Below are 25,365 nucleotides of genomic sequence, written 5' to 3'. Positions count from 1 at the left end.
GAGGTTAGGAGAGACCAATGACAAAGATTTTTGGAATTTGTATGACCTTTTCCAGTCTAAAAACTTGATTTATGCCTTTCCTTTTGGGTTGGTAATGGCAAGCCACATGTCTTTTAAAAGTTAAAGAATAAATAAAATAATAAACGTAGATAGCCGAATTTTATGACTGTGTAAAGGGGAACCACGTGGCAGGATGTCGGAATTCAGGGGAGAGCCCACAATGGTGCATGACATGTAAAAAATTTTTATGGATGTTTCAGGGGATTAGGATGGGAGCCTGGAATCAACTTTTCTTACTCACAGAAATAAGCGTTGGGAATCGAACACCTAGAGGATGGGTTGTTTTTGCTTAGGTGATATACTTGGGAAGCCAGCCGTTAAGATTAGGGTGGAGCTTGGAATCAACTTTCATTCCCACGAAAATAAAACGTGGGGAATCGAATTCCTGGAGAATGGGTTGTTTTTGCTGAATAAAATATATGAAAGTAAACATGTTACTAGATAAAATGCTGAGATTGAGAATTGACTATAAATCTCTTTTTTATTTTCTTTTCTATTTTTCTTTTTATTTTCTTTGAACATTTTGAGAATTAAACATAGCATAAAGGAACATTGAGTGAAATCAATCCTACTTCATGGTTACAGTAACAAAGAAGAGGTGAAGTGTAACTTAATTATGGAGCACACCTGCCTTTACTGACTAATGAAAGTGAGTTGAAATATACGTCATAGATGACTAGATGAAGCAATTATTATATAAGTATTTGCGTCTCAAATTCCTTAATTGCCAGGGGAGGTTACTTGTCAACTCTGAATTCTATTTTTAAAATGAACGTGTCTCGCAAACAATACAGGGATCAATGGGGATACTATTCTTTATAATAAAACAAAGCCTACTTGGTCGTAAATCCTAAAGTTAAAAACGATTATGGGGGTAGTGGAGATGGGGGCCTGAGGATGTACTTAAATTATGTTTGCTTTACTTGAATCCATGTGCAAAGCTCATGTGATATGTGTTTATGATGTCATATTAACAGCTTTGCCCTCTCCTGGGTCTTGTCAGTTGTCAGCATCGGGGGGTGATATAGGGAAGGGTGTAAAGGGGGGGTGATGTAATCAGATCTCTTCGGTTGACAGTTGTTGGAATATGGACTACCTACCTAATCATTCACACGTGTGACATACCAACTGTCTCTCTGCTCCCAAACTGTGTGAACAGAACCCAGTAAGTGAAGCTTCCAAGAAGGAGGGGGAGAACCAAGAGTCAGCGGCAAATACGCTCCACTCGCTAGTGGCATATATATCGAAGATTAAACAAGTGAATATAAAAAGAAAAGAAGGGATAAAGAGCGGAGAGGATAGGGAAGGTGGCCCACAAATATCCCACCAGCAGACCACCATAAGCTGTGACTGCGGTGCACACGCTCGGGTGATTGGTGCATCTAAGTTCTCTTTTTGACCAAAAAAAAACACTCCACCCATACAGCGAAGCCACATTAAATGAACCCTCCCTCTCACATGAAAGATGCCTGTTATGAAGAGTCCCCACCCCCCAATCTTCTGCCTTCCTTTCCTTTTTCCTAAAGAGAAAAATAGGAGGTGTGGCTATATCCATTGTTTTAGCCAACATTACCCATAAGTTCCTCCAATCAAATGTGTCGGTATATCTGATTCCATTTTAAACGGGTATCTTTCCTCGTAAAGTCCACATCATGGGGGAAATTCTTTACCTTCTGATTCACGTGCATTGGTCACATCATCAGCCATTTCTACGGCGTCCTTTGAAAATTTTGCCATGGAATTCATTGGTAGCCTGCTGAGGGAGTGTAGGAAAAGGAGAGAAACGAAGGATGAAATCCGTGCCTAATTTGAAAAAATGTTGAAAACGACATGCTACACTAGAACGGGGATTCCCTTGGGAAAACATTGAACAAGTTCTGTTACATATTGCAAATGACTATTAAACAAAAACTTTCAATCCTAATTGTCAAATGGCTCCTCTCTCGGAATGGGAGGTCGTTCACTCAAAACGGTTTATTACAAGAGATTTGGCCACTGCCATTTACAGTAGGAATATATCGTTTAAAACCAAACCAAATCAATGAGAAGGCCTACAATAACCTACTGAATTGACAAAATTAAAGGCAAAAAGAACATTATGGTAAAACTGTTAAGCCATTAAAAACTGAATATCGTACAACATTTCTTTTTTCAGGGCAACTAGCGGCGATCATAACCAGGTGGTGGCGGCCCTCTGTTTGCCCTTCTGTCTAACACTGAGTACTGATTGCCTAATTGTTGAGGATGACCGTACCCTCTGGGATTGCCCTGAGGGTGACCATGGCCTCTGGGATTGCTCTGATTATTACCCTCTGGGGGCCAGCCACTGGCCCATTCATGATAACTAGAAGCTCCATATGATTGATAACCGTGGTGGCTGTTGTGACCTCCCTGACCAGGGAGTTGGGCACCAGCAGGAATGTGAGTTTGTGCTTCTTGTCTAGGATGGTACCCGGGTCCATCATTCTGATGAAATCCTGGTTGGTAGTATCCATGTACAGGGGACCTATTGTAGTGATGGCCAGTAGCTGAGGAAGCGTGTGGCTGATCATATCTGTGGTCAAAATGATTTCTTACAGAAGCAGGGTTTGAAGATCTACGGTAAGTTTGATCAGAATAGTCTGGTCTAGGCAGCGCCATCCTATGATGCTCCTGATTATGGTACCTGTTATCTGAGTAGGAAGAAAGGGGTGGACCATATGGAGCTGCCGGATAAGGTGGTGGAGCGTGCATCTGATCGCCAAAGCCATTACGTTCTGCCTTTACTTGTAAGCTATTAACAACAAGCCGATGTGCTGCCTCCCCAAGCTGTCGACCAGAAATAGTCCCAGGGAGGTTTTGTCTGAAAAAGAAATGGAAAAAGAGAGCCAGAAACAATTAGAAAACCAGTAGTACATACAAACAGGAGAAACAAAGAACATAGAGAAAGAATAAATAAATGAACAACATAAAAAATTTCCCAGAAGTTAACTCTACCCTTGAGCTCTGGCTATTAAACAAAATGAACTTTAATATAGTATACCTTCCATTTTCCCAGGGCCTTCTTCCATTGTCTTCATGCCACAGAACAGGTTCAGGTTTCAGATCCCCCACACTAACAATCTGTAAGAAGACAAGAAGGATGCTAAAAAAGCGCTGAAATGATACAAGACCAGTGAAAAATAACAAAAGCAGCAAACGTAGCTTTGTGCGACCTTCTTAATGCAAAGAAACAGGTTTCATACAGTACAGTTGCTTCATCCTTTAAAAATAATATTAAAAAACAAAGAAAAAGGTAAAAGAAAAAACGTAGCTTAATAAAACATAATAAATGGCTCAAATTACAGAGTAATTCTGTCTTCTTTCATCTACAACAATGATAGATTATCATACATATTTTTAAGAAGCTGTGTACATAATAAAGAAAGTAACACTGAAATTTTCCTAGGAAACAAGCAAATCAACCAACCAGAGGGCATTGAGATATCAGAGGGACAGAATAGAAAAATAAAGTAGCATACTAAATGAAATAATAAAACAAAAAATGGTAAAGGCTTGCAAGGGAACCAGTCCTTTGAGAAACAAGAGACATGTGCATGCAGAATAACAGCCATCTTCTAATCATATAATGCTAGAAGAGGATAACCATCGTTGGTAACATAAGTGCCCATTATTACTTTCCAAATTACACATCGTTATAAGGAAAAGAAAAAAAAATGGGGATATCCAATCATCTGCCAACAGCAAGTCATTGGCTAGAAAATAAAAATAGAAATAAAAAAGCGGCATTGCAATTACACACAACAAAACTTGATTTATATACATCAAAGCTTATGAAGGCAGAAGAATGTAGAAAATAAATAAATAGCGAAGGAAGAGAAATTTGTTGACAAACTAGACTCTGAAATCTCAATAGCAGTGATACCTTCTTTGGGAATGTAACTCCAACAGGTGGTCGAGTAATGTGCTTATGAGCATCTGGAAGTCTGTATATAGCACAGCTGAACAGCAAGGGAACAAAAGAAAAAATGAAAAAGAAGAGGGTAACAGGTCTTAACATATTACCATTTTAATTAATCTTATCAAAGAATATGCTTGGTGCTTGGAGACTTACATGACTTGGTTATCCATAATATCTTCCAAACTAGCAATAGGTGATCTGAAAATAGGAGGGCAAGGATCTCCACCACAAAGGGATATGTAACCATTCATCCCACCACTGCATGTACCCATAAGTAAATCAGAAAATAATCCGAACATATCTTGAATTCATCTTATCATGGAAAACAGTCCATACAAACTCCAGGGTTGCTAGCAAACAGGAAACATTTTACACATTTGCAATACAGAGACTAGGAAATGATGCAACTGGAAAGAAGCACAATTAGTATCAGTCATGCATTCTATGGCTATATGGCTGAATCATATTATTAAGGCATTCAAATTGTACGGTATCTTTTTAATCAGCTAAAAAGTACACTGTATAAGTGCAACTTACACAATAAGGCTAATGCCTTAATGACAGTTCATATATCTGCAACATCAAGAAATGCATAACTATCATCCAGGTTCAGTGATATCATCCGACCACAATTCAGATAAGATGACGGTTCATAATAAGAAGAAACTGGCAGGTACTGTATATGTGCAACTCAAACAATAAGGCTAATGCCTTAATGACAACTCATATAACTGCAACATCAAGAAAATGCAGAACTATCATCCAGGTTCAGTGATATCATCTGACCACAATTCAGATAAGACGATTCATAACAAGAAGAAACTGGCAGGCACTGTATATGTGCAACTCAAACAATAAGGCTAATGCCTTAATGACAACTCCAGGTTCAGTGATATCATCTTAACCACAATTCAGATAAGAAGATGGTTCATAATAGGCAGAAACCACTGAATTACAAACACTAGAAAATGTGGAAAGGAAGGGCATCTGCACCTCGCGAAACCAACCTCTTACCAAAGCTCAAAGTAAACATAATAAAATCAAATCTAAGAAACACGACACAACCTGGCTCTGGGATCAAGTTGTTCCTTGACTTCCGTGCGCTCGTTGTCGGTCAATTTTTTGCAACGATCATCAAGAGAAAATATATATGGAGAGAGAGGATGCGATAGAGCCACAAAAAGCATGTCAAACATCACGCTGTTTCTCCGGAATTCCTCCTCCTGCAGAAAAATGTGGCACTCAACAAAATTAGACGAAATTAAAGATCATCTTGGAAAAAGAAAGGTAATACCTGAGTATGCATCTTAAGCTTGCATAGAATGAAGGATCATACCGTTAAAGTGTGCTCAATTTTTTGAACCTCTGCCAGGAGGCGAGCTTCATCAATGAAAGGCAATTTTGCAATACCCTGCAATTAGAGGGCAAAAAGAAAATCATAAAATCCACTCAGATACTTTCCACAAGTGGTTATGCCTGAAAAGCAAAATAAAGTTGCAATACAGAATAAAAGAAAAACCAACCTGCCAAGCAAACCGTTTGCCATTCATGTCCACCTCAAAATCTGATACACAGAACAAATGTTCAGAAGCAGGGGGAAAAGGTCTTGTAAAGCCTGAACTCACTTAAGGAGGAAAATGTATGGGCCCTTTAGCTAGTAAAAAGGAATACCTGTTGGATAAAAATCAATAATAGGTGAGTTTGGATCAGTCATCAATTTCCTATATTCCTCAGGAAGTGCATGGGAGCTGCAAATGTTTCAGTTGTTAGTGCCCTGCAAAATACTAAATTTTATGCGAAAGTAGTAGCAAGTTACCTGGCAGCTGGAAAAACTCCCAATAGCTGATTAAATGGTTTGAAGGGAGAACCCAGTTCAAAGCTTATATTCAACTGACCAAGATCTTTGAGATCAGAAGCAAATGGTGCATAGTGATAAGGATAAAACCTGAAATAAAGAATCAAAGAAATTATGCTTATCAAATAAAAACTTTTAAGCCAAAAGGATTAATCTGTTATAGTAAGATATGCTCATCCTTTGAAAGGTAGACCTGCGAGGTCACTCAAGATTACTTTAACTGGTTTACTATGGGTGACTATCTATATAGTGCAGGAAACATGCTGTAAAAATTGGATATTCTTGTTCAACACAGGAAATAAACTCGGGCCCATTATTGATAAATCAGCATTTCATGTTAAAAGAGAAATAACTATCTTTAAAAGGAATTAAAAGAATCTTAGTTCATCTATATCCATTGTAAGAGTAAGAAATGTAAGTTTGTGACCATAGGAGCCTTTTGCACCATTGAAGATCCTGGAATATTCTTCCAGCTAGCCATTGAATTATTGAGAGAATCTACAGCTGTCTTAATTTTGTTCCCTTATCAAGACCATGGTCAACTATTTCCTATTCCTTTCCAATTCTTCCTGATTTGTTAATATTTTCTTACTTTAGAATATCTTGTAATTATGCTACCTTAATTCTCTGTATGTTTACCATAAGTCTAGCTGGCTCTTGTGTATAAATAGGTTGTAATTATTCTCTAATGAATAGAAGAATACAGAACACAATTTGCAGCATGCACCAACATCATTTTCAATATGCAACATTAGGATGAAATGCTAGAATCCCAAGCCCCATGAAAATCCGAAGCAGAGGAGCAATAAAACTATACCCATAAGCTAAGACCAAAAGTAATGCATCCTACTGTCCACAGTTGCAACAAGAACTCCACTTCAGAATAGGCAGTTTCAACTTTTATCTTTGTATACCATAAATTTCCAGACAATGATAACACTAATTGTTCCTCCAAATATACTCCACACTTAAATATTCCCTCCTTCAATGCCATGTCCCCTTTCCGGTGCCTTTAATGAATTACACATGCATACACACAAACAAGTACATGAAGAAAGTGAAATATACTAGCAATGCACGTGAGAGTGTGAAACTGGGATCATAAGACAAGAAATTGAGAGAAAAGAGTTAGATTGTTTGTGGGAGAAGTTTTAAAAACATAATTTATTTTGCATTTGAGTTAGATTGTTTGTGGGAGAAGTTTTAAAAACATAATTTATTTTGCATTGTGTAATTACTATTTTTTAGTCTTTTTTTATTTTTTTATTTTTTACCATAATAGTAAAAGAGGGATTTTCATATTGTTTAAAAAAAATAGGGTTATTTGATTAAAAGGGAAAAAAAATCCCATATTCAGAAGAATAACCTCCATCTCTTAGAATCATTAAATATAACTTTTTTTGGACATAAATATCCATAACTTTTTTTCATCCCCATCTCACATCCATATGCTTTTTGAAAACGAAGTGCAGAGGTAATAATGTCAAATTGAGGTTACATTTACAATTTTCAATAAGTGGAGGTCATTTTTCTAAATGTGTAGATTATCTTGTCCCTTTGGCACAAATATTTCAAAAAAAAAAAACCATATGTCAAAGAAGTGAACCACAACCATAGAGAGAAACCAATCTCTTCCTTCAGTAGTGCACCAGAGAGAGAGAGAGAGAGAGAGAGAAAGAGAGAGAGCAAGTTCAAAAGAAAATGGAAATGAAAGAAAACAATAATAGCAGGCTAAATTAAAGATGTTGCAGAAAACAACCATAGAGAGAAACTAATCTTTTCCTTCAGTAGTGCACCAGAGAAAGAGAGAGACCAAGTTCAAAAGAAAATGGAAATGAAAGGCAACAATAATAGCAGGCTAAATTAAAGATGTTGCAGAAAACATTAGTAACTCACCATTGCCAAGAACATACCCCTTCATAGTAATAGTGCATAACCCAACAGAGGCCTTCTGTGTACTTCAAAACCTAATCAAGGAAGAAAAGAAACTTTCTATCAACTTACTACCACAGTAATTGCATGCTTTATCAGCGTCAGATAGGAAAATCAGAAGGCAATCACAAGAAAGAGTCCCTACACGCAAAAGACAAATACCAGAGAAAATCAAGATCTCTCCTTAATGACTTGTACACAATCAATATAAGAGATTTCAAAACCCCAAACCCATTTCCACACTTGAAACCCTCCTGTGTGTGGTTCAGCTGTAGATATGTTTTCCAGCAAAATAGTTGGAAATACTGACATCCTTTTTTTGATGGGTAAATGAAGATTGTATTCATTGTTTTAAAAAAGTATATACAATGTATACAGTGCAACCAAAGAACAAGAAAGCGCAAATACACAAAATCCAGCAACCACACCCCATGAAGAGCCTAACCACTCCATAAAATCTAACAGTGACATAGGTCCATTCCCCATGTACAATCTAACCCATTCCCAAAAAAGATATAAAAAGGAACTTTTCATTATTCAGTCCAAGCTATCACAATTCTCAAAGGCTCTCCTATTTCTCTTCCTTCAAATGAACCAAACAAGGCATAAAGGAGCAACCTTGCAAGCCCTTTTCCTTTTTTGCCAACAAAGGAGCTGCCCCAACTCAAGAGCATCCCTCTCACTGAAGAGTGCATAACCCACTAAACATCAAAAAAGGCAAAAATCAACAACCACAAAATGCAAGCTTTCAAACAATAAAGTAGAATATAGCATCGACATCCTTCTACACTATAAAACAAAAATAAAGGGAAGATTGCCAACAAATAAAAGTAAAGGTGTACAGAGGCGGAGGCTATATGCCTTTGGTGGAGTATTTTTGTTGAGGGAGGACTTATTTTTGTGTTCCTCCTTTTCTATTTCTTTTTTTGGTGCTCATTATATACAACCCATGCACTTTCGTGCGCTTTTTGCATTCTTTAATACCCTTTCTTAATTATCAAAAATATATATATATAAACGAGGTAAATCCAAGAGCTTCTCTCGAAATGCATTGGTCGAGGAGAAATTCATAAATGTCTTTGCAAGAAATGCCAAAAAGAAAAGGGAAACAAAACCATAGTATCTGTCATCTTTATTTTTTGCACTCTTTTAAATGAATGTGAAAGTAAAACTTCAATTCAATTGGAACTTAGTATAATTGCATTTATGGGATGTAAGTATCATATCAATGACTCATTATACATATATAGATATATAGATATAGGCAAACATGAATTTCTGAATATAGGAAGTATACAGGTTACAGTGGACACCCAAAGGCAACAAGGAAAAGAAAAAATCAGCACACTCCTATTAACAAGAATCCAACCAGTCACTAAATGTAACATTATGGATGTGAAAAAAAAAACCGAGTGGCTCAAAAAAAACCACCTCAACTAGCCCAAACTGATTAGGCATTATATATATATATATATATATATTTCATAATTTTGACTTTATATGTTAAAACCAGATCAAACCAGTTAAGTCCACAGTTTTTCCCATTCCAAAAATTGAAAACAAACTAAACCAAACTGATAATTATTTATACACATATTAATACATGTGTCTTATATGGCTCCTTTGCAATGTGAATTTTTAAGGTTTACAATATTAAATGTTCATGATTAAATCATTTGGAATTTGTGGGTGCAGCCCAAAGCAAGCTTCTTTGCTTGGGAAGCCATGTGGGGAAAAGCTTTAACCTTGGACCAAATTCAAAAAAGAAGATGGTCTTTAGCGAATAGATGTCATCTTTACCAAATGCATGAAGAATCCATAGATCTCCGATGTGTAAAGATAAGGGTTTTATAGGAGGTCTTCTTTACTCTTTTTGGGGTGTCTTGGGTGCTTCCTTCTTTGGTTAGAGCAATGCTTTTGGGTTGGAATGGTTCATTTGTAGGCAAAAAGCACAAGAAAGTTTGGAGAGTAGGCCTCTTATGCCTTTTTTGGACGGTTTGGAAGGCAATGAATAGAATTGCCTTCGAAGACAACATGCTTTCCATCCAAAGGCTAAAAGGATCTTTTGTTTGCTTTCTTTGCTCGGAGGCTAAGATGTTTGTCAAGGATGGTCCTTCAAGGTTAATTAGTTTCATTGATTTGTTGGGCTCTCATTGAAGGTGGGGATGTTTTTGCACCTCTTTTTTGGTAGCTTCTTTTTTGTTTGAGTTGTGAGTTGTGTGAGGGTGGGTGTATTTATCTATCGCTCTTTTGGCGCCTCTTTTTAATATATACTCTTCTTTATTTATCAAAAAAAATATATATATTGAATGTTCCTAATTTTTCACACTTCTCAACAAATCGGGTTGATGTGTATTATTAGAATACAAATTTAGTTGTGTATTATTGATTAAACTCTGATCCTTACACGTTAATCGTTTAGGTTGTAGTAAAATGACTTGATGAAGGCCCCAGTTGTGATAGTATTATAAATGCTTTTTGGCTTGCAAACAAAATTCTAGGGATTTTTCTTTTATCTTAAATTGACCAAAAATGGTTAATTTTTTAACCAAATCGAACCAACTTAGACCGATTTAGACAATTATTATTTGTGAACCGAACCAAACTAACCCTTTTCTCCATTCAAATTTGGTTAGTTTGGTTCTCTATGCATCCAAATAGACTAAATCGATTTAATTACAATTTAATGCTCAAAACCAAACCAACTGAACCATGCACACAAAAGCTAACATAGACAAAGATCCTGCACCAAGGGACTTTCTTGACCAAAGGAGAAGGAAACATCTGGAGTGTTTAAATGCTTGAATTGTTTGCTCTACATCTTCCAAATATCCAAGACTTCTCTCTTACCAAACAGTCCAAACATAGTGGCATAGATCTCCACATGTTCCTTCTCTTTTTGCCTCCTAAACTCCCATTCCTACCCAATAAGGTCTCTCTCACCATAGGAGGACTCACCCAACCCGTACTAGAAAAAGAGGAGAAAATCTATAGGTTCCTTGTTGTTTCAATATGTAAAAGAACATGATCAATTCATCTGTCTTCACTTTTGCAAAAGACGCCAATTCTAGAAATGCCAACCTCCCCTTTTAAGCTAATGTAAAATAAGAATTTTACCCTAATGCTTCCCAGGCAAAGAACCCACTTTTAAGGATGCCAACAAACCCTAAATCTCATTCATTGGGAAAGCATTATCATCCTTTTGGCTAACAGAAAAAAAAAAAAAAAAAAAAAAAAAAAAAAAAAAAAAAAAACCAAAAAATACAATTGAGAACTTACCATCCTTAGAGCCCCTCCAAATAAAAACTATCCTCATAATCCCCCACCCTAAGCCTTGAAAAGAGGGACCAACGAGATCAAATTTTCCACATTAGAGACCTCCAAGAGGAGTTAATTCACTTCTTTTTAAATTAATTTTTGGACCCGGAAGTAGCATCTAACGAAAAGGACCCAACTCTCATACATCAACTACACTAAAGAAGCATCGCTCAAGAAATGGTAATCCTAGGTAATAGAAGGATACCTAATGGGACTTCCCACATGAGATAATGAAGAGATAAGTTAAGAAATGCATTGAGGAAGGGAAGGTGTTTGGGACCTTTCCAATGTGATGGTACTTTTTCAACTTTCTCAAAATGGAATCTAATCCAAAACATATATGTCATGTTTCCTTATTTCGTCCGAGTGCAAATATCTAAATTTGATATTTTTAGATTCTCTTCCTATTATTGATTTTAAGGGGCAATAACAAAAAAAATTCTATTATTTTTTTTCCTTTTTTTTTTTTGATAGGTAAACAAAAAATTTTCTATTATTCATAATATTATCTATGGATCAGGTATATCATGGCAGAAAAAACTGTCTGCCACAACTGAATCTAATAAATGAGAGAAGTGTTTACATGGTTCTTTTAGGCTCTCATACATCAACTACACTAAAGAAGCATCGCTCAAGAAATGGTAATCCTAGGTAATAGAAGGATACCTAATGGGACTTCCCACATGAGATAATGAAGAGATAAGTTAAGAAATGCATTGAGGAAGGGAAGGTGTTTGGGACCTTTCCAATGTGATGGTACTTTTTCAACTTTCTCAAAATGGAATCTAATCCAAAACATATATGTCATGTTTCCTTATTTCGTCCGAGTGCAAATATCTAAATTTGATATTTTTAGATTCTCTTACCTATTATTGATTTTAAGGGGCAATAACAAAAAAAATTCTATTATTTTTTTTCCTTTTTTTTTTTTGATAGGTAAACAAAAAATTTTCTATTATTCATAATATTATCTATGGATCAGGTATATCATGGCAGAAAAAACTGTCTGCCACAACTGAATCTAATAAATGAGAGAAGTGTTTACATGGTTCTTTTAGGCTGTCATGTCAACTTTTCTGCACTGACAAAACAAGGTAATTTTAGGTAACAGAAAGATACATGATAAGAATTCCCACATGAGATAATGAGTCTAATAAAGAACCCATAAGGTTCTCATACACCAAACACATTTTTTTCTCCTGTGGACAAAGCTTAGGATTTTGGATGAAAATCTGCTGAATGAACATTGTTCCTCATAGATATTGGAGTTTTTTTTTATATAGGCAAATAAAGTGAGTATATTATATAAAAGTGCCAAAAGAAGTAGCACATTAAGTACAAAGGGTGTATGCAACAATCATCAAAATGTACTGCCAACAAAGAGGTAACACAAAAAACTACGCCTTCCCACCTTCTCTTATTGAGAACCCAATCAATTTAAGGCATTGAAACTTCACCTATGTACAACTTAACCCACAATAAAAGATTACTAAGAAAAGTGTTTTTCAGCCTGTGGTCAAATGCTTCTCATTTCCAAACAATTTTTGATTCCTTTCCTTCCATATTATCTAAAAAATACACAAGCAAGTGGCTCTCCACCACTTCTTTTGTTTTTTCCCCACAAAGGAGTCATGTCATCCTAAGAGGGTCTCTCTATCTGTAGAGGATATCACCCAAGACATGTCAAATAAACAAAATAACTAATATAAAACCCTTGTCTTGGTATAATAAAGGAAGATGTGATCAATGGATTCTTTCTCAACTTTACAAAGAAATCATCTATTTACCAATGACTACCCTCACTTTGAAATTGATCTAAATTCGACACTTTTCCCCAACTAGCCCCCAAGCAAAAAATAAAAAATAAAATTTATGGAGGAAAACCCCCCTCGCTTTAGATGGTGCCCAGCAATTGATCTTCCCAATTCCAAGACATAATATAGAACCTTGACAAAAAAGGTTTTATTCCCCAAATACATTCAAACCACCCTATCCTCTCCTTCCCTAATATTGGCCTTCCTTTGCAATCTAGAAAAGGAACATTCTACGTTGTCCAGCTCCAATTCATTCAAATGCCTAGAAAAACATGGATTCCAATTACTCCCTTCACATGTCCAATCCCATGAATCTACCACCCGTGCCTCTTCCAATACAACTAAAGCACACAAGAAGATAAGCATACACACAAAGGCTCTCCTTCCCTAATATTGGCCTTCCTTTGCAATCTAGAAAAGGAACATTCTACGTTGTCCAGCTCCAATTCATTCAAATGCCTAGAAAAACATGGATTCCAATTACTCCCTTCACATGTCCAATCCCATGAATCTACCACCCGTGCCTCTTCCAATACAACTAAAGCACACAAGAAGATAAGCATACACACAAAGGCTCATCTCCACACCATCTATCCTTTCAAGACCTCACCCTCTTCTCATTACCCACATTAAAAGAGGTTGTCTATTAAAGAAGCACAACCTTCCACCAAAAGAAGGGTTTATTATAGAAAAAAAGAAACATGAGAAGGATAAGGAGTCCTTCCCACAACTACCAAAACACGATTAAAATATGATTGCACTCTTCCACCAAACAAGGAACCTACACAAAAGGTTTAAACTATAAAACAATATACAAAGATGTCATCTCCCCAAGTCCTAACTAAGATCCTCTTAATGATGTCTAAACCCTTTTAATCTACACACTAAATATCAATCGAGTTGAATAACATTGAGAAGAATGTCTTTAAAAGCTTTGATGCAAGAGGCCTAGAAAGAGGAATAGAAGTGAAGTAAATCTCACAACCACTCTTGACACCCTCGACTTATCCTAAAACATTCTAACATTTCTATCTCGCCATACAAACCAAAGTTATGAGAGACAATCAATTAGCCAAAGGGTCATACCTCTAATAAAGTTCCCCAAACCCCTATATGAAATGATTATCATATCACATATATAATCTTAGGTGGGACCCAATCAGTCCTGACTAATCTGAATAGACTAGGTCAGAGCCCCAAAATTATAGGACAATGCAAAAAGAGATGGTCTGAATCTCCACCCTTATACATAAAACACACCAAGCAAGAGTAAGGAATTTGAAAGGTCTTCTCAACTGTAGCAAGTTGTTGGTATTTACCTTCTTATGTAAATAATATGACCTTAGATGGCCATATTAAATTGGTTAAGGAGAGAGGAACTATATGTGATGCAATGGAAAAAGTCATATAATAATTTGCCTAAAAATAATCCTGAAGAGGTTAATGACCATGTTCTCACATCTAGGGCCAATGGAGACAAGTGCACAAAGTGAGGGATGACATGAGTCTTTCAAGGTCCTCAATCTCCAAATCCGTACGGTTGCGATGAAAAATTAAAATTCCAAGAAAAAGAAGAAAAGTGTGCCAAAAATAGCTTATATGGTGAGATTGTTAACCATAACAACTCCATAAAGACTTGAAAATTGTGAATACAAAGGTTGGTCTTCCAACCACAAATCCTCCCAAAAACGATTTCTCAACCCATCACTATCACAAAGTAACCATGTCTAGGAAAAACTTGGAACACCTGCGCAATGGCCTCCCAGGTGCATTAATGCGATCATTTGACTAAAATGTTGACGTCCCATTCATCAAGATGTGTCCCATAAATGCTCATGATAACCTAATTCCCTAAGGAAACTCCAAAGTCATTTTCCTAAGAGAACATGATTCCTTATCAACATTATCTAGAAACTCAAACCTTCAAACTCTTCAGATTTACACATTAGATCTCACCTAATGAGATGATATTTTTTCCCTTCCCAAACTCTTGACTAAAGAAAATCTCTTTACAATTTTTCAATCTCAGACGCTATTGATGCTAGAATCTTGAAAAAAGATAAGAAATAGTTAAGGATGTGGGATAAGTATGATTGAATTAGAGTTAATCTACACCTAAAGGCAAAAAAAACTTTTTTTGATCCATTCAATCCCCACAAAGTTCTTTCATCACCATATTTTCCATCTATGACCTGCTTTTAGAGAGCTTCTCTTTTGAATGCATATCACTAACTCCACTTACAAAGGGAGACCTTGTTGAGCGAAGAGAGACATCTAACACCCAACTACTTCACTAGATGAGTTATTTCTCAAAAATACTACCTCCCCAAAGGAAATCTATTTGAATCTTCTCTAACCTCAATTTGGCTTTCCTTGGGATGCTAAATATGGACATAATATCCCATAAAAAACAAAAAAAAAATGGACATAATAGATATCGGAGATGTTAACATATTGATTCACGTTTAAGACCATATTTGGTGTTATTATAGTGGACTTAAGGGTTGGAGGATAATATGGGGACTGAAGAGGTATTAGTTAAGGGTTTTATTCTCAATTGAAACAAATAGAAATTTAACAAGACCATTTACAATCTTAGTTTTTACTGCATTCTTTCTCATTGCATTGCATTCTATTTTGTAATATTTAGGAATCACCATGAGGGTTCATGGTGAGTGTTACTCCTCTAAAAATTTAAAATTCAATTCAATTCAATCCTATGCAAGCTAGACAACCAATGGGGGTTGTTTCCCAGGTAGAACAAGTGCAAATTGAGCAACCACCAACCAATTGAAGTCAAAAGCATACAACCAAACTAAATAACAATCAAAAAGCTCTAAAGATAGAAACTAAATTAGATAATCCACAACAATAGAAATATGGTAAATAAAAAATCAAACATATTAGAGTTCAAATGCTTACAACATCGTTCCGCATTGCTTCTTGTTCCTCAGGAGTTTTTGTGGAGAACTTTTCTTCATAATACCTTTCTTTCCAACCTGCCTCTCCCAATTTAACCTGATAAACGAAAAGCAAATAAATACATCAAATATATATTGAAATTAGAAATCAATATATAAATAGTAATAAGTAGTAACTAGTATAAGACAAAACCTATAAAAGAATAATTTTGACATTTATAAAAGGAGGTCCTATGGAATGAAGGATACTAATAACTTCCGCAGATGACCAACTATTAGCTTATTAATACGAGACATCAAAGCATACTGTCATGATTCATTCAATATGTATACATCACAATGTTATATTAGAGTCAAGGACCTAAGTTTCTAAAAAAAATATAGATTTGGGAACTTAGGGCCCAAAAAGAGGCATTTAACGTGTGGGCCACTGTCCAAGAAAATATTCTAACAAAGATAATATCTCATTGTTCATTTCTTCTTGACCATAGGTATAGAATTCCTGTTTTCCCTTGGTTTAGTGTTAATTGGGCCATCCCGCAATCATTTGAGTTACTATTAATTAAGCATAGTCAATTCATATGGAAAAAGGCATAGCAAGCCACCTCCTTTATGTTGCATAGTGTATTTGGAGAGACTGGATAAAAGAACATCACCACATCATTAGAAAAAAGTCAAAATAGTTGTTTGTATCTAAGCTAATAAGGATCATGAATAAGCTTTAGTTTAAATTTTATCTTAGTTTTCTAGTTGTTCCACATGAAGATATGAAGTGTATCTAAATGAATTCTTGCTATCCTTTTTTAGGCAAAACGAGATAATATATTAAAAATGTCTAAATAAGGGCACACAATGTACACAAATAACACCAACAAGCAAGTAAAAAGGAAGAGAGCGAACGAAAACAATCTTCCTCTCCTTAGATGGAAATCAACCAATCTACAAAGCTTGTGATAGTTATAGAATTTGATTGTTTGATCAAACTATTCCATATCTTCAACAATCTGATATTTCTTTCCTACCATAATCTCCAAAACAGGCATAGAGGAGCGACCCTCTAAGATTTCTTCCACTTCTTCCCCATAAAAGGGTCATGTCAACTCATGACAGTTCCTATTATAGGGGAGTGCATCACTCAAGTCACTCCAAACAAAGAAAAAACCAACTATCACAAGATTGTTGCTTTGGAACAGTGAAAGAGCATATGATCAGCCAACTCTCCTTCCCTTTTACATATGTAACAGTTGTTCAATATACTTCATCCCCTCCTAAGCTAATCAAGCATTAAAATCCTTCCCCAAAGCCCCAACAGCTTCCCAAGCGAAGAAACCCACCTTAATTGGCACCCATGGTTTCCAAACTATCCTCAGTTAAGGAAGCATAGGAAGATTTTTACACCAAATGATAGTAGGCTCACTAATTTACATCCAATTCTTTCCTGATAACACTTGCCCCATTCATATAACTGTAGATATTGGCACAAGGCTTCTCCTCCAAGATAAGTTTATAACCCACAAGTAAGACTTTGGATCAATAGTTCAAAAATTTTAGCTTTGATTCATGTAATCAAAGCTTGGGAATGCTTGTCATATTCCCATTCCAACATTGACAATATAATTTTATCGTCCATAATAAATAAAAAATATATATCGATGAGATAATATAATTTTATCGTCCATAATTATAACTGTATCTCACAGATCCTAATTAGGCTTCCACTTAAAGGACAACATTGACAATGTGACTAAATCTAAATCTGTATTACTCTGATCCAAAAAAAAAAAAATTATGTATTACAGCATAAACCAAACACAGGTATAGGTATAGAAATAATTTCATCCTAATATTTCCAGACACTAATATTCCTTGCATCCTATGAACCAAATGAGACCTAGAGAGAGTTACAGTCAAGCATTTAGAAGGTGCCACTGTTTTCACCCATTTTTAAATCTTCTGTACCATACCTATACTGATGTAGGAACATCCAAGGGGCTTACCAAGCCAAAATAATTACACCAATCAGCCTTAGCTAGGGCCACTGGTTAGCATGGAGTATCAGCTTCTATCTTTTGTTTGCTTCTAACCTCATGTTGTTGATGCTAATGTTTATAGAGTATCATCTTGATCCTAATCATCTTAAGAGGTTTTATGATATTCATTTAAACGGTTTAAGGTAACGTGAAAGGTTAGGATTATAAGGTTAATTAGCATTGAGATGCTATAGCCATAATAAATAAACATTCTCTAGTGAAGTTATTCATTCTTTTTCACCCAAAGATGAGATATTAAAAGGAAAAACAAATCAACAGGTAAAATGAAGAGAGAAGAAGACAAGACAGACAAGAACATTCCTCAGATAAAATATTACGAGTATTGAAATCTGATACTTTACATGAATTAAACTGCAATATAACGAGGATAAATTTGCAGAGGATTGCAATGTGGTTAATGAGTGATGAATGAAGTGATGATGTAGCAGGCTTTATAATGGTATAGATCAGACTGTCTAGCTATATTTTCCCCCCTTTTCCTTCTTTTTAGACACATTAAAGATTCTGGAGCTACTTGTTGGCCTTGTAACCTTAGAAACTTGTTCTATCTAATCCAAACTGCACTCACAACACAACATCCTGTTATTTTATGTCATTTAACTGCTGGAAGTTCATTAGAAGGTGTAGATTGCACTTCTTGCAACAGGCAGGTAGCAGGATTAGTTCCTTTTGCTGTACCATATAGATACAAGAATCCTAATTAACCAACTATATGTACTTATCAAAAAAAAATTAACCTACTATATGCATCAGGTGAAATATTTTACACCACAAAGTGCATAAGAATTAAATCCTTCATAAAACCAAAGAACACAAATCAGGTATTCAAACCTTGTCTTCCTCTGGATTTTTGGAGTTAAAAAGATCAGATTTCTCGCGGAGTAACTCCTTCAGCTTTGCTTTCAGTTCGTCTTTGTTATCGTGCAACTGACAATCAAGAGGGAAAAATAATTCTAATAAGCATAACTTCAGCAGGTAATGATCTAGCAAATTTTGATTGGTTGGGTTCTAGATGAGGGCTGGTGAGTTTTTTGAATCCCCTCTTCTTTTTGTTCTTGCCTTTAGCCACCTCTTGTATACTCTCTATATGCTTTGGGTTGCCCTTTAGGCACCCTTTTCTCTTAATATATTTTTTTCTGTGTGATTATCTACCCAAAAAAAAAAAACTAGCAAATTTCATTAATGTATGGGATAAAAAAAAAAACATAACAAAAATGCACTATTAATTATATGCTGACAAAGCTCATACCATAGTTTTAAAAGGCGTGCTTAAAGCGCACCTAGGCTCAAGGCGCAATCACTCCCTAGCCACAGCACCTTGCTTGCCAAGACATGCGCCTTGTTGAAGAGGCGCACCTTGTCCACTATACTTTTCATTTTTAAACACTTTTATTCTTGAAATTTCTAATTGTATATTGAAATTTATATAGTTTCATTACTTTTTTTTGTTGATTGTTTTTTTTAAGTAATTGAAATCTTAAATTTTTTATTGACTATATTGGATTTTTTATCATATTTTATAAAATTGATATGCATAACAGGTCAGGTTTCATTTCACTTAGGCGCGTGCCTTGTGTTGTGCCTAAGCTATAGGATACTTTGGCCCCTTAGGTGCAACCTTACACCTTTTAAAACTATGGCTCATAGCAAGGAAAATTAGTCCTCAGTTTGTTTATCAAAATAAAAAATAAAAAGGTCCTGAAGAATGGCTGGTGGCGCTAGAACTACATTAAAATGCCTCTTCGGTAACAGAAAAACATACTTCTGTTTCAAGATCATTCTCAGCTTCAACAATTGCAGCACCAACAGTGGCTCCTGAAGAAAAACGTGCAACTTTACGTCCCTGACTACCAGATGTCCCAGACTGTTTGCTTTTAATCTCATGTTGTTGATATGGCGAAGGTGTTGGCGCTGAAGCAAGACGAGAGCCATGATACCGAGAAACAGGAACCAGAAATTCAGGTTTAACTTGAGGGTCTGCGTCATCTCCTCTTCTTGCCTGTGCCTTCTCACGCTTGATTCTCTCTGCCTGCCGCTGGAAAGTAAAAGCACAAGAAAACTAATAAGATGATAGTTGATTTAACTTTATTAGAAAAACATCCAGCAATTACAGCAATGCTGCATCCTGTATTATTCAATGTGATAATGCTCATAACTATTGTTTTAACCTTAGAAAATACTAAGAAGCAGTGCAATTACCATTGCACAATCTTGTTAATTTATCCAGTAAGGTCAAGCACATAAAAGAGTAACAGAAAATACTTGAAAATCAGTGTTCATGCATTTCTCTCTCATCATTTATTATAGGGGGAGAGTACAAAAAGCTATAGCATCCTGCATATAGAACATCTGAAACAAGCTAGCCTAGTAATCTTCTTTTAAGTAACAAAATGTATTAAAAAAGCATAAAGCGAGTACACTAGGAGTATAGACTGACCAAGAAAAACATAACAAAAAAGGGGGATAAACAAAAAACAGCTCCCACCCTCAAGAAGGACCTAACTAATCTACACAATCAATTAAAGACAAAGAATTCCCATGAATGTAAACCCAAATCCAAAAGTAAGATTGTTAAGAAACAAACTTTTAAGACTTTGATGTAACATCTCCTCAATTTTAAACACTCTTCAATTTCTTTCCTTCCATATAGTTCAAAAAATACATAAAGTGGTTGCTCTCCAAGCCTTCCCACGCCTTCTTCCCACAAAAGAACCTAGCCACCCTAGTATGGTGTCCTGTACTAAGGCAGAAATAACCCATGGGATCCCAAATAAAGGGAACACCAAGAGTCATAAGATCCTTACCTCAGCACAATGAAGTAGAATGTGGTAAATGGGTTTTGACTCCTCGTTGTAGATAGCATACCTGTTGGCCAACAACCAATCTCTTCTTTGGAGCTAGTCCCAAGTTAACACCTTCCCCCAACAAGTTTCCCAAGCAAAGAAACTCACCTTAGAGGGAACCCAAGAATTCCAGATAATCTCTACTAGAAAAATAGTAGCACAATCTGGTTCCAACAACTAAAGGGCTCTAGAACCTAATAGATGTACCAAAGTAGATATCCTTTCCACAAGCAAATGAACCTGGTAGATGTACCAACACATAAGAGGTGACCTATCTCTAGAACCTCCTCTGTGCCTTTCACAACCAATGAAACATCCTCCAATTGGACCCATGGCTCAAACTCTAGCCTGGTCGGTCAAAACCAATGAAGCATCCTCCAATTGGACACATGGCACAAATTCTAGCCTCAAAAAGCAACCACAGCAATTGAAGCTTTGAAAGGTAAACAGTTCCAAAAAAGCAACAGCAATTCCAAAACCCTAACCCATCTATTTCTCCGCCTCAGCAACAAAACTTAAGGACCATATGTTCAAAATACAATGAAGAGAAGCAGATGAAAACCATTCAACTAACTTTTTTTTTTTTTGATAGATAAACATAGAATAATTATATTAAAAGAGGGAAGCAAGAAGGTAACCCGAAGCATACAGGAAGTATATGCGAGAAGCCCCAAAAACAAAAAGCACAAGGAAGCATACACTCACCAACCCTCAATTAGAGCCCAACCAATCTACAAAAGTAATTAAGGAGCCCAAAAACAAAAAGCACAAGGAAGCATACACTCACCAACCCTCAATTAGAGCCCAACCAATCTACAAAAGTAATTAAGGAGTGGGGCTCTCCAACTAAACAAGACTTAGTCCAAGAGAAAAGATTACAAACAAAGGAGGTTTTCAATCTTTGGATCGACAAAGCCTCATTATCAAAAGCTATCCTATTTCTTTCTTTCCACATCGTAAACAAAGGGGGGCTGCCCGCCAAATCTTCCCACGCTTCTTGTCTACAAAGGAATCGGACCAACCAAGGAGAGTGTCTTTAACCGTGAGCTGAAGGACCCAATTAACCCTAAACATTGTAAACATAAGATTCCACAACACCTTTGCCTTGGGGCAATGAATAAGGATGTGGTTAATTGTCTCCTCATCATCACAACATAAGAAGCATCTGTTTGCTAGAGACCAGCCCCTCCTTTTGAGATGATCTTGGGTTAGGACCGTCCCCCAAAAAGCTTCCCAAGCAAAAAAACCCACCTTAGTAGGCACGCAAGGGCTCCATATGATTCTCCACGGAAACGGGACTGCACCACCAGAATCCAGAGTATTGTAAAGGGATTTTACAGAGAAAATCCCATTCTTAGAAGCATTCCACACGACTCTATCCTCCATCCCAACATTGAGCCTCTTTCCTTGAAGGACCGAAAGGAGACTCGCCACCGCCTCCAGCTCCCAGTCATTAAAAGACCTAGAAAAACAAGGATACCATCCCCCCGCATCCCCCATATAATCCCAACAAATCCTCTACCCACGCATCTTGGGATACCGCAAAGGCAAACAAAGAAGGAAAAGCCTTACATAGGGGAGTGTTTCCACACCAAATGTCCTTCCAAAATTTCACCCTTCTACCATCCCCTACAGTGAAGGAAGCGTTTTTAAACAACAAAACGCCTTCCTTTCTAATTTCCTTCCACAACCCCACCCCATAGCCTTCCCTTACCTCACAAGAGATCCACCCTCCTTCTTCTTCCCCATACTTCGAGCTGATAACAAGTTTCCAAAAAGACTCTCTTTCAGCCGCAAAGCGCCAGCTCCATTTACACAACAGGGCCCTATTGAGGATAGAAAAATTTCTGATCCCCAATCCACCCTTCATTTTATGAGAGCGAACCACATCCCATTTTACAAGGTGAGGCCTCTTCTCCAACACACCCCCTCCCCAAAGGAAATCCCTTTGGATTTTCTCAAGTCTCAATCTTACAACTCTTGGAATACGCATCAAGGACATAAGATAAATCAGCATGCTAGCCAAAGTGCTCCGAATGAGAGTGATTCTCCCCCCCTTAGAAATAAACTGTCTCTTCCACAAAGCGAGTCTCTTCCTCATCCTTTCTTCCACACCATCCCACACAACCACCGATTTGTGAGGAGCACCTAGAGGCAGCCCCAAGCAAGTGGAAGGAAGAGAACCCACTTTGCAGCCCAATTCAGAAGCCAAGACCTCAACATTCTCAACTCTTACCACCGGCAGAATTTCGCTCTTTTCCAAGTTGATATTCAGACCAGAAATGGCTTCAAACCACATTAAAAGCCAGCTTAGAACAGCCATTTGGTCTTGGGAGTCCTTGCAAAAGACCAGCGTATCATCCGCAAATAATAGATGAGATACTTGAATCTCATTTCCACCCCTTCCCCTTAGCCTGCAACCGGATAGGAAGCCCCCCCTAACCGCTTTGTTAATGAGGCAGCTTAAGGCCTCCATTCCTAAGACAAACAAGTAGGGGGAAATGGGGTCCCCTTGCCTTAACCCTCGAGTGCTCTGGAAGAAACCCGCTGGCGAACCGTTAATCAGAACTGAGAAGGAGGCAGTGGAGATGCACCACCTGATCCAGCCGGCCCACTTCTCCCCAAAGCCCATTTTTTGCATCACTGACATCAGAAAATCCCAGTTAATATGGTCATAAGCCTTCTCTAGGTCCAGTTTGCATAACACACCAGCTTCATCCCCTTTTAGCATCGAGTCTATGGCCTCGTTAGCAATTAACGATGCATCAAGGATTTGCCTTCCTTCAACAAAGGCATTTTGGGAAGAAGACACCACCTTACTCACTACTTTCTTCAGCCTATTGGCTAGAACCTTGGCGAGAATCTTGTACAGACCACCCACCAAGCTGATGGGTCTATAGTCACGTAACTCCTCAACCCCACCTTTCTTGGGGACTAAAACTAGAAACGTGGAGTTAAGACTTCTAACGAATTTTCCCCTCTCAAAAAAATCCTTAAAGAAGCCCATAATTTCGTCTTTGACAAAATCCCAACAGAACTGCCAGAAGGCAATGGGAAATCCATCCGGTCCAGGAGCCTTGTCCCTATTTAGCTCCGAAAGGGCCAGATACACCTCTTCCAAGGAGAACATCTCCTCCAGCCTGGCAGCCTCCTCTCTTCCAATACTATCAAACTCCAAGCTGCTCATACTCGGGTGCCAGCCACCAGGATCCGATAACAGATCCTAATAGGCCCTCACCACTCCCCTTTGAATATCTTGATCGTCTGAAAGCCAAATACCTTTGACTTTAATCTTTTTCAAACAATTCCTTCTACTGTTAGAGTTCGCCATCTTATGAAAGAATCTCATGTTCTTATCTTCTTCCTTCAACCATATTTGTCTTGATTTCTGCCTCCACGAGATTTCCTCCATAATCGCCCACTTTTTAAACTCCTCCTTGGCCTACTTTCTAGCCTCTAACTCCTGCTCGTTTAACGTTCTCTGCCTCTCTTGATCATCCCAAAAAGATACTTTGCCCAAAGCCATCCTCAAGTTCACTCCCACTTTACCAAAGACTTCCTTATTCCAATTCTTCAGCTTAACTTTTAAGGCCTTTAGTTTTTCTGAGAGGACAAAACTATATGAACCACTGCAATTAAATCCTTGCCACCAGCCCTTCAGAAGCTCCTTAAATCTCTCCTCCTTCAACCACATATTCTCAAAACGAAAAGGGATAGGACCTCTCCTAACTCCACCCCCATCTAACAGGATTGGGGAATGGTCAGACACAGGCCTTGGGAGTGTGCACTGAGACACTCCACTAAAATGGTTTTCCCAATCCTCCGAAATCAGGAAGCGATCCAGTCTCGACCTGGATTGGCCATTTAACCACCCACTCCACGTATAAGGACCCCCTTGAAGAGGCAAATATCTTAAAGCCAGCTCATCTAGCACCTCTGAAAACCTTCTCATAGAACCAGATAGTCTTCCTACTCTACTCCGTTCATTGGGAAATCTAATAACATTGAAGTCCCCACCGATGCACCAGGGATCAGACCACAAACCTCGAATTGCACCTAACTCTTCCCAAAAAGGTTCTCTATACCTTTTCATAGTAGGTCCGTAGACCCCTGTGAAGAACCACATAAACCCATCCTCGCAATTCTTGAATCGACACGAGATTCCCACTTCCAGGCCTACTAACTCCAACACTCTCTTATCCCAGAACACCACCACCCCTCCAGCTGCCCCTCTTGCATTCACAGCTCCCCAACCTAAGAATCTTCCCACACCAAGACTGTGAATAACCCCTTGGGACATTTCTTGGATTTTGGTCTCCTGCAAGCACACCAAATCCACCTTTTGCGATCTGATTAGGGCCTTGATAACCTTCCTTTTATTTCTATCATTAGCCCTTCTGACATTCCAAGATAGAATCTTTAGCTTCATCTAACTCTCGAGATTCTAACCCCTCCTTATCTGACCACAGAATTCTCCTTTCTTGCCCCAGTATAATTGATAGACCACTCAAGTTTTTTCAATTCCCTATCAAACTTAGTGGTCCTTGACGTGCCCTTCTTCAAATTTTGCTCTCTTCTTCTCTTAGTCCTTAGGAGCAAATTCAGAATTTCGCCTTCAAACCCGTCCGTGG

The 25,365-nt window shown here is 37.4% G+C and overlaps 1 protein-coding gene across 1 annotated transcript in view; it reads right to left on the bottom strand.

Annotated features, from left to right (window-relative positions):
• Positions 1–1,894: 1,894 nt before the first annotated feature.
• The window catches only part of LOC100260845 (5'-3' exoribonuclease 3), a 36,878-nt gene continuing 13,407 nt past the window's right edge, over positions 1,895–25,365 (bottom strand). The window contains exons 11-23 of the mRNA XM_002280200.5: positions 19,654–19,926; positions 18,723–18,818; positions 15,842–15,937; positions 7,752–7,822; positions 5,817–5,945; positions 5,672–5,748; positions 5,524–5,564; positions 5,337–5,411; positions 5,066–5,223; positions 4,154–4,258; positions 3,965–4,040; positions 3,083–3,162; positions 1,895–2,902 (exon numbers count right to left, since the gene is read on the bottom strand). Of these exons, the coding sequence (XP_002280236.2) occupies positions 2,221–2,902; positions 3,083–3,162; positions 3,965–4,040; positions 4,154–4,258; positions 5,066–5,223; positions 5,337–5,411; positions 5,524–5,564; positions 5,672–5,748; positions 5,817–5,945; positions 7,752–7,822; positions 15,842–15,937; positions 18,723–18,818; positions 19,654–19,926 (1,959 nt within the window). The 3' untranslated portion in view covers positions 1,895–2,220. The remainder of the gene's footprint in view (positions 2,903–3,082; positions 3,163–3,964; positions 4,041–4,153; positions 4,259–5,065; positions 5,224–5,336; positions 5,412–5,523; positions 5,565–5,671; positions 5,749–5,816; positions 5,946–7,751; positions 7,823–15,841; positions 15,938–18,722; positions 18,819–19,653; positions 19,927–25,365) is intronic.

Source organism: Vitis vinifera, chromosome 18 (genome assembly GCF_030704535.1).
Source record: "Vitis vinifera cultivar Pinot Noir 40024 chromosome 18, ASM3070453v1".
NCBI lineage: Eukaryota > Viridiplantae > Streptophyta > Magnoliopsida > Vitales > Vitaceae > Vitis > Vitis vinifera.
This window is presented reverse-complemented; position numbering and strand designations above follow the sequence as displayed.